Source organism: Rhinolophus ferrumequinum, chromosome 17, assembly GCF_004115265.2.
Source record: "Rhinolophus ferrumequinum isolate MPI-CBG mRhiFer1 chromosome 17, mRhiFer1_v1.p, whole genome shotgun sequence".
NCBI lineage: Eukaryota > Metazoa > Chordata > Mammalia > Chiroptera > Rhinolophidae > Rhinolophus > Rhinolophus ferrumequinum.
The window spans coordinates 52,792,281-52,802,133 of record NC_046300.1 but is presented as its reverse complement, the minus strand read 5'-3'; the positions used below and the strand labels follow the sequence as shown (position 1 = coordinate 52,802,133).

The 9,853-nt window shown below is 50.6% G+C and overlaps 1 protein-coding gene across 6 annotated transcripts in view; it reads right to left on the bottom strand.

Annotated features, from left to right (window-relative positions):
• Positions 1-5,577: 5,577 nt before the first annotated feature.
• The window catches only part of FLNB (filamin B), a 124,875-nt gene continuing 120,599 nt past the window's right edge, over positions 5,578-9,853 (bottom strand). For 4 of the 6 annotated variants that reach the window (XM_033132802.1, XM_033132803.1, XM_033132805.1 and 1 more), the window contains 3 exons: positions 9,300-9,518; positions 8,178-8,381; positions 7,072-7,259 (listed from right to left, as the gene is read on the bottom strand). In XM_033132802.1, coding sequence (XP_032988693.1) covers positions 7,072-7,259; positions 8,178-8,381; positions 9,300-9,518 — 611 coding nt within the window. Of the gene's footprint in view, positions 7,260-8,177; positions 8,382-9,299; positions 9,519-9,853 lie in introns of all 6 variants that reach the window. The other 2 variants (XM_033132801.1, XM_033132804.1) reach the window with 2 other exon arrangements.

The following is a 9,853-nucleotide window of genomic DNA, read 5'->3' as shown; positions in this document are numbered from 1 at the left end:
TATAACGACTTGGGGGCAGTGCCTGGCATGGAGGAAGGAAGCCCTCTATGAGTGTCAGCTGCTGTTTAACAAGCATCTGTTTCGTACCAGCTGCTGTGCTGTGCTCCATATGGCCTTAAATCATCCCAAGGAGGGGCTCTTATAACCTCCTTTGCAGGTAGGGAAAGGAGGCTTAGAGAAATCATGTGTCTGCCCCAGGACACACGGCTAGTATGTGGTGGTCCTACTCTGTGCCAGGCCCTGGGCTGGGGGTTTTACTGAGGGATGTCACTCAATTCTCACAGTGACCAGGCCCTCCAAGGTTAAGTACCAGTGAGAAGGAGGTTACCCACAATGCCCTGGGGCCACTCGCTTTTTCACTCTCTGCTGGGTGTGTTCTCATTTATTCATTCATCAAACATTCATTTGCTTTTGGCCCTATACCAGGCATGAGCCAGGTACTAAAGGCAGATAAAGAGGGACAGAGTCCACATGCTTCCTGCCTTTAGGGTTTCTCTGTCCAGAAGGGGAGACAGACTCATAATTGGGTGGGGAGAGGGGGAGGCAAGGAACGGGGGATGTGGTCAAGGAAGGCTTTCTGAAGGAGGTGCCCTTTTCTTGAGACTTGAACTATGAACACGAGTTAGCTGAGCAGAGTAGGGGAAGACTGTGGCAGACTGGGACTCCCAGTCTGAAAGGCAAAAAAAGGGCACAGCTGTATAGACTGTCCTCTGTGCCTCAGTCTTCCGACCTGTAAAATGAGGGCTATGAGGAAGTCTGGAAAATTTGGGAAGATTAAGAGCCAGCTGGTTAGGTGGGACAGCCTGGGCCTGTATATCTCCTTTGGCTCACAGTGGTCACTGATTAATTGTGCAAACACCTTTTTAACCCAAGTTCCCTGACTTGGCTGTAAGCAGTACCATTCTTTCCATACTGAGGGCCTTCTATGTGTCAGGAGCTACAAGTGAACAAAATTGACAAAATGTCCTGCCCTCGTGGAGCTTGTGCTTCTGGGCCCTGTCTTGCTCAACACTGTATCTGTATCTCCAGGGTCCCTCTGGATGTACTGCCTGGCAGACAGTCGGTGCTCAGAAAAAGGCTCAAGGAAACGATGCATAGGGGCGCTTCACATTAGCTCTTTTGCAGCTGGGTGGGCGGGGAAGGAGGGAGGGAGGAAAGTCAGGAGTTGCTGGACTGTAGGGTGCAGGACCCTCTGATGGGGGTCTGATCCCAGAATTCGAGAAAGCCTCCCTAATCCAAACTGCCCCACCCCCAGGGTGGGAAGTCCAAATGCCGCGAGGAAGAGAAGGCAGAGATGGGTGTCGCCTTCCTCGGGGCTTGGGAGACCCAGTGCCTTCTCGACCGCGGCAGGGTCTGTGCTCAGTGCCGCATTTCGCGTGTTCAAGGCGACCCCTGGCGGTCATCGTGGCGACGACAGCCGAACGGCCGTCCTCCCACCCACGAGGCCGACAACCAGACCCAGCAGGCTTGGCTGTCCCGGAGCTCCGCTGCGGGGTGCATAGGCACTCCCCGCCCCGGGGGGAGGGGGGTGGGAGGGTGCAGAAAGGCGCCCCCAAAGTGCTACTTTCCAAGGTGCCCAAGAAGGGCCGACGGGCACACAAGGAGAACCGCTTTTAGATTCCTAGTGCCCACCTGTGCCAGGCCCCTCCGTACAGCGCTCCGCTTCCGTCCCCGAAATTGAGGTTTCCCGGCTTTATCACAGCCTTGACCACTATTAACCTCCCAGAGCTCTGGCAAATTCCCTTGTAAAATATGGGGATAATCATAAGACTAAGTGCCTAGCATTAATAAGTGTTATTTATGATGAACAATTTTCTGACGCTAGATTTATTAACTCATTAAAAACCAATCCAAAAAACACAAAAAACAACCCATCCACCAACCTCTGGAAGGTGTGCAGGCAGACCCCAGGCCTGACTCTGGCCTAAGCCTGTGCTAAGGGGCAAGGGGACACAAGCTCAGAAAGCAGGGGGGCTGGGAGGTGAGCTCCGGCAGTGCTGGGACGCACTTAACGCTCCTCCCACCTTCCTGGCCACGCCCCCAGGCCATCAACAGCCAACCTTGCTGGGAGCTGTCATTAGCCCACCCCATCCACTCCTACTGATGAAGCTCCAATCCAAGGCTTGTGGCTCTGTCCGTAAGTGCCTCTCCTAGGACTCAGTATTTAATGTGTCTTTACAGTAGCCCCTCCTGCATTTAAGCTCTTGGGGCAGAAGAATCATCTTAGGCAACTTACAGCAATAGTAGTTATTTTGTAAACACTTACCATGTACTGTACACTGATCTGCTCTTTACATGCATTTTGTCAGTTAATCCTCAGAACACTCTACGGGGTCCTATAACCCCATTTCATTGAAGGTAAAACTGAGGCACTGTTTTCTGTGAGAGTGTTCTGCTGGAGGTCATAGCAGGGTCAGGATTTGAATCCACTGACCCATGCTTATAACTACCATGCTAAATGGCTTCCCAAAGCCCTCCCCCCCCCGTTGAGGTACCCCTTTCACTGTGCCTTGGGGAGCTGAGTCTTCTCCGTTCAGACTGCCCCCTGGGTGGGGGTTTGCCCAGCCAGTTGGGGGATGGATGTGTTGTGAGATCTTTCCAGAGGTTAATCTTAGACTAAGTTTCCTGTTATTTTCCCATTTCATGGATGAGATCACTGAGGCAGAGAAGGTAATTGCCCCAGGAGTCTGAGCTGGTAAGCGGCAGAGCTGGAACTGGGATGCAGACTTGAACCTGCAACATCTGACGCACTGCTTTTTTTTGAGCATTCCTCACACACTAGGTTATTCTACTGCCACTTGCGTGGGCTGCTTGTAGCTGGGCCTGAAGCTGGCATTTCCGGGGCTTGGTGCTTCTGCCAAGGTTTCCTTCTCCTCTGAGATCACCATGCCAGTGGTCAGCATCAGCTTTGCCTGAAGAATGTCCACACTGACAGGGAGAGGAGTCCTGGGGCCTTGGGAAGGCAGTGAGTAATAAAAGGCTCGCAGAGGCTTTCATCTCTGAGCTTTGTCCTAGGGAGATAAGCAAGTCCGAAATACGAAACACCCTTGGATGTGAGCCACAGTCAGGCCAGTACATTCCCTATCTCCTGCCTGCCTGTTTAGAGAATTCTTGAGGAAGAGAGAAGGGGTATGGAGTAGGCCACCCTAAATTCCTTGTACATGAGCTGGTCCCCTGTGGGCTCAGGGGCCCAGACAAAAAAAGCCTTATCACAAAGCAAAATAGATCCTTTGTTTTAAAAGATTTCTCCCACCATGTGTTTGGGCAGCATCCTTAGGACAAAGCCAGAGAAAAAATCTAATTCAGGCTTGCCTTGAGCGACGTGACATTTTTACTCCCTCTTGGTGTTATGATTTGCTATTGTGAGAAAAAAAAATGAGCTAAACAAGATGTGTTCTGGGAGAATTTTCATTAGCGGAATACTGATTACAAAGCGTCTTGCCCTCCAAGGCAATGGAGATTTAGACAGATTTCATTGCTTTCCCAGACCTACTCCCATCAGGCCCAGCATGAAGGCCAAAGGGCACTTACATTAACGATGTAGTCCCCATTTTAAAATACAAACTTGGGGGGTTGACAAGGATGGAGCACCCGTTTTGCCATTAACCTTTATTCTGCTAACTTTTCAGGCCGTGCAATTTTCCAGGGAAATTAAATCCCTATGTGCCTGACTCATTTTACACCAAACTCATCAAAATGTGGCCTTCAAGACCCCTTTGAAGTCTTAAAACTAGACATGTGGTCAAGGGCCCAAGTGTTTATAAGTGCATTGGAAACAGAACCATGTTAATGAAATGTTTCCTTCTTGGCAGCATTGCTTAGTGCTTCCCTGGGTTGCAGAGCGAAATCTGAGGCAGAGGCAGGCATCTGGGCTTGGGAGGGGGCAGGGCCGCCCCTGGGTTGAGGATCTCTGCAAGGCAGCTGCCAGCAGCTGTCTGCCTAACCTCTATCGGCCACTAAAGAGTGATGGTCCAGTCAGATCCTGGTAGGAAAGAGTAGTCAACCAGTGAAAGTCAGCAAGGGCCTGGCACCTGGCTTGTCCATGGTTAAGTTTCAGTTTTCAAAGTGTTTGTATGAACAATAGCTGGTTTCCATAGCAGCAAGTCCACGTGCAGATAAGAGTTGCCCTGTGGCTCTGGCCATGGACCAGTAGAGAGGTGCACAGGTTTCACCCTGAGATGTCTTTCATACAGCTGGCAGAAGATTGCCAGCGCAGCCCCCGTGCTAGCCAGCAGCCCCAGGGCGTCACCTCGAGCAGGGTGCCGATCGCAGATAGCAGTGGCTGAGACTCTCCCAGGTCCCGGGGTGTTTCATGTGATGCTGACAACCACCCTGAGGGAGGCTCTCCCTGGAGGTGAAGCAATCTCCCAAGGCCACAGAGCGATGGACCGGCTGAGCCAGTGTTTCAGCCCTGAGGTACCTGATGCAAAGTCCACATCGCTAACTTACAAATGCTACCTCCCCAGAAATCAGCCATGTTTCAACAAGCTATGGAAACCAATGGCTGTGGCCGGTGTTCCTCAGTGGGCAAACCCAGCCTGCTATGGCCTGTCTAGACCCTACTGGGCAAAGCCTGCACTCCTCAAAGCCCTTGGACCTTGTCGTGAATCCAGTAGCAGTCATTCACGGTGCAGAACCACAGATAAGGGCGCTCCCTCCAGGAGCAGGAGAAAACCTCCGTTCTTCCAACCTCCCTTCCACCTCTCAGAGGTGAACAAATAGCCACCCTGATCGACAACCAGGTGTCAGGAAGAGACACACAGAAGGTTCCAGTCTTCCTTCCTTGCCTGTCCTTCCACCCCTCACCCCCAATGGAGAGGGTGGGGGGTGGGGAGAGGCAGCGGGGACTTACCATCACTATGGCAACTACCAGGGGCTTATGGGGGCTCTTGGGTCCCTTTCCTTCTGTGCTCCTGCTCCTGCAGTGGTATAACCAGGGAGGTAGAGCTCCCGTCTGGAGGACACAAAAGTTGGGTGCAGGATATGCTCCAAGTGAGCTTTGGGACTGCAAACATGTCATTGCAGCACCTGAGTTAGTGTCACTGTGACACGGTGTCACAGCACCGCCCTGACTCGTACATCCTAAGCATGAAGCAGAAGTTTTTCCTAGCAGGAAGGAGCAGCAGAGGAAGACAGAGGGAGGGGAAGACTACAACACCAAGTATGAGCCCTGCAGTCCCAGGGCAGTGGATGTCTTGTTTGAATCAATTCCCTAAAAGGAGGGTTTCCCATGTAATTAGGAAAAAGGCTTTGTCTCCCTGTCTCTCTCCTAAACCTCAGCCTCCACCGAGGTGGGTTTCACACGTGCGAGTCTTACCTAGGGCACACCCCAGCAAACCTCTCAACAGGCTGTGGGGGTGACAGGACCCATGCACCACCACCCCAGTGCCCCTCACCCTCGGGCTGGCCCTGTCTGCATAAAGGCTCACAGAGAAGCGAGACATCCCCCTGCAAAAAGAGGCGAGGCTCACGGTCCAAACAGGTTGCTAACCTATGTCCTTCCAGCCGGGCTTGGAAGAGCTGGTCAAAGACTCAAACCATTGATTCAGAAGTGACACCATCCAGGAACACCAGGGGAGCTTTAAGGAGCAAACATTTTATTTAATAAGTTATAAGATACAATTTACAGTCGGCATTTGATTCCAGTTTTGCTTCCATATCCCCGTTTCCAAGGCCTGTGTTCCTTTCACATTTGGCTTTGGGCCGCTCCAGTTTCTAAGAGTGGGCTTTTGCCAACACTCGCTGCCAGTGGCTACACCTTGGTGAAGGTGACCCATCTGGTCGACTGTCCCACCTACAGACGTACTCTCAACAACAGGGTCACTTCCTCAGGACTGAGCAGCACATCAGAAGGGTCTTCCTGCCTCAGCAACTAACTACTTGGGCCCTGCAGTGTCCTCCAATGCTTTAACTTTATTCCAAAGCTGGTCTGCAGGAAAGTGTGCAAAATGCCTTACACTCTCGTTTGGGAATTTTGCACCCGCATCTTGCTTCCCAGACAGCCTCAGATGACATGTGGTCAGGGCCAAATACAGGCCAAATACACACAGCCACCATCAACTATGTAGCTTATACTATTTCTGCCAAACAGTAAAGGACCACCAATGAGCTGCTGTCCTTCCCACCCTAACAATTCCCTTTCAGGCCAAAGGTCGGCCGAAATTTAGTTCTTTCCTATCTAGAATTTATTTTCCAGAAAAAGTGACCCCGAGACAGACTGGGATGGGTGTGGAGTGTTATGTTGCGTGAAGGCCCCGCTAACACACGGACGCCCCTGCAGCCACTTCAAATGTGTTGGGAAGGCTCACCAGACTGACAAGTGGCTGGAGCATGTGTTAAGAACAAGGGCTACTGTTGGTCAAAAAAGGGATCTTTGGCAAGTGTGTGGGGCTGCTTACCACTGCAGAATTCCCTCAGACCCACCGACTGAAACGGACTTGAAAAACAAGAGCAAAAACATGGCTGCCAAGATGGTCACACGTCCTGCCTTTGCAGGGAAATAATCAGCAGAACAACGGGAGAGGCAGCAGGAAGACATTCAGGCCATTCAGGCAATCTGCCACCATGTACACTCTGCCTTTTGAGAGATGGGAAAAGGCCACGGAGAGAGGCGGGGGTGGTAATTAGTGTTAAAACAATGCTGTCCACCTAAGAGCCTTTTCTTCTGTAATATGGGCACTAGAAGAGATGAAGTTGGTTTTAAGCCATCTTCTTTTCTAAATGACAACCTAAACGAGGGTTCTTTTTCCTTGCCCCTCCTCCTCCTGGTCTTGTTTCATAAATTGGTTGCCAATTTCACTTTTTAAATCATCGGCCTTGCCTGTGCTCTTGGTTTGTCTGCAAATTCCAACTTGCTCGGCCCACTGAATACGTTTGCATTTCTGAAGCGCCCCCAACACAGCCCTAAAGAGTCAGTTTAGGACTTCTTTCTGAAGGCACTTTAGAATGGCAATGTTTTTGGAATAGAGTTTCCGACCCACAAACAGGCTGGAGGACATGGTACAGAACGAGTTACAAACAAGCAACAAAAACAACCACCAGAACTCCTTCCAGGATTTGAGGAGAACTGTTTTAAGGCACCGTGACGTGGAAGGGGCTGCCAGGAATGTGCTCCTCTCCCCACTTCACAGCCAGAACATAATCCCCCTTCTCCTTGACGACATACGTGACGTTGTATTGTTGATTGCCCACATGCTTCATGGAGACCTCTTCGCAGGGGGTGGTGGGACCATGGACCCCGATCAGCAGCATGTTGGAACCTGGGAGGCAGAGGAAGGTGGTTATTTTGTGAGGATGCATCCCAGAAGGCAGAGGAAGAGGAGGGGATATGGGAGCCAAAGGAACGATACCAGTTACTGCCTATTGAGCTTCTATAGTGATGCTGGGGACCCGAGAGGTGGGAGAGCGGGATGACTGAGCAGGACTCAGAACCTGACAGTGTGGGTTCAAATCCCTGCCCCGCTACTTCCTGGCCAGGTGACCTTGGACACGGAACTTCAACTCTTCCTGTCTAAGCCTCCTCGTCTGTAAATAGGGGATGACACTAGCACTTACGTCATGGGCTCATTGTGAGGTTGAGAGGAGTTATTATATGTGAAGCCCTTTGCACATAGTAAGGGCTATCTGTGTAGGTAGATCTCATTTTGATCCCATTTATTCTCATAAGAACCTTACCGAGGGTACTATCATCACTCTCATTTTAGAGAAGAGGAAACTGACTTTCAGCAAGAGATTTAGTAACTTTCCCAAGGTCACATGGCTGTCGAGGAAGGGAGGGAGGGATAGGTAAGTGGTGGAGCCAGATTTCCAGCCCACATGTGCTAGATGCCAGAACCCAGGCAATTAACCATTGACACTCAAATAAATACCCAAGTTCAAACTGCAATTAAATTTGAAGCAATTAGTGGCAGAGAAGAGGCCAGGTTACTAATTCAGTTTGTTTATCTACAATGGGGATAACGCCACTTTTCCTATCTTCGAAAAAAATGAAGAAGCAAAAGAGAGGAAAAGCATTTACAAATACTAAGTGCAGAAGAATAGGGTAATAAACACGGTTACTTGCAAAGAGCTGGGTTACGTGAATGGGTGGGCACTGCAGACCAGAGCAGGGAAGACCACAGTATCAGCGGGTGCTCAGCTGCGCCCACCCCCACGCTCAGCAGGGCCAGGCTACCTACCTGCTTTGCTGCAGTCCACCAGGAAGGAACTCTTCTGGCCCACGAAGGCCTTGGAGAGCCCTGCCCCCTTAGAGGTCACCTTGCTGGCATCCGAGGAGGCCTTGGGGATGGCGCTATAGCAGGTCTCCGTTGAGGACCTGGTCACTGACTCCACCAGGATGGATGAGGTCTCATTGGCCAAGCCAGGGCTGACCAGACGCTGGCCTAGGACATGGAAGGGAGGGCGGTGGGTGTGAATGGCCAGATCCAGTGGGTCTCTCAGCCAGAGGAGGCAAGTGCCCCGTATAGCAGCCCCAGGAGAGCCTCCACACCCCAACACCTGGATCTGAATGTCACCATTTCCCCATCTCACACCCATGACGTCTTCTATGGGGTCTCACCCCACACAACCAAGTTCTGGCTTTCTGGGCAAACGGACGAGCCTGGTCTTGGCTGACAAGTCCTAGCAATCCCTCCCACATAACCACGTGGCACCCTGTAGAATCCACACCTTCCATTTACATGAAGCATTACGAATAAGCAGTATAGACGTTTGGGACGACATATAACAAAATATGAAAAGTTATTCTGCATGCGAGAAGATGATTTTTGTATCTGAATTTTTAATTTTTCTGCAATGAGCCTATATTACTTATATACCAGTGAACCCAAGCAGAGCAAGACATATGGAAGGAATTCACCATAATATTTACGGTGGTTACCGTGGCTAGGGAATGTGAGGTGGTTTTACTCTTTGGTGTTATTTCTAGTGTTCTGAAGGAGGCACATTTTTATAAAGTGAATAAAAACTTTTGATTATTTTAAAAGGTTAGAAAAGAGGAAATTTTTTTTCAGGCCCCGATCTAAACACATACATAAGATTTCCAATATGTAAACAGTTCTTCTTTCCTGTGAGAGACAGAAACCATCTAACACGCTTTCTCAACTCCTATACTCCCGCCTGGCCTATTTATTTTACAAAGTTTCGAACATGCACTCCCCTCTGACCGGTCCTACCATTTCTTTACAATCAAGATTTAAAGTAGATTCAACAAATCTAAAATGATCCACGGTTTCTACTACCAGACAGCTCTGTTGACAATGTGACGAGGGGGAGGAATGATTTCAAAGGTGTCTGGTTACCTGTGACCTTGGCCTTGAAAGGACTACCCACGATGTGGTTGGGCCCGCCATATTTGACGCCAATCAGGTAGTTTCCAGGGGCCATGGGGGTGTACATGACTTTGTACCCTTCTGGGGTTTCCTGACAATCCATCTTAACCTTGGACGGGCCTTCAATGGTGACGGATAATGTTCCCGGCCCCGCTCGGGTGGTGTTGATGAAAAATTCGGACTGGATACCTGGGATTAAGGAAGACGAAGTAAATATCACGTTGATAGGTTGGAGGGATGAGGGGGTATGACTTGGGGAGCGTTCTTGGGGGCACTGAAGCAGTGCGGGGACACACAGGTTCCCTCACAAAGGGGTCCCCTTGGCAGAACCTACCAGTACTAACTTTAACTTGGAGCTCCGGGAGCAGAGAGCGTCAGGCCCTGGGGGCGGTACCTCCCTTTCCAAGGCCCAGGCAGGAGTGTGGCTGACATTTCGCCCACCAGCACCAACCGCCTGGAAACTGTGTTCTCACCTCTGGGCATGAGCTGTGGCTGAGGGCGAGAAGCCCGGGTGGTCATTGGGA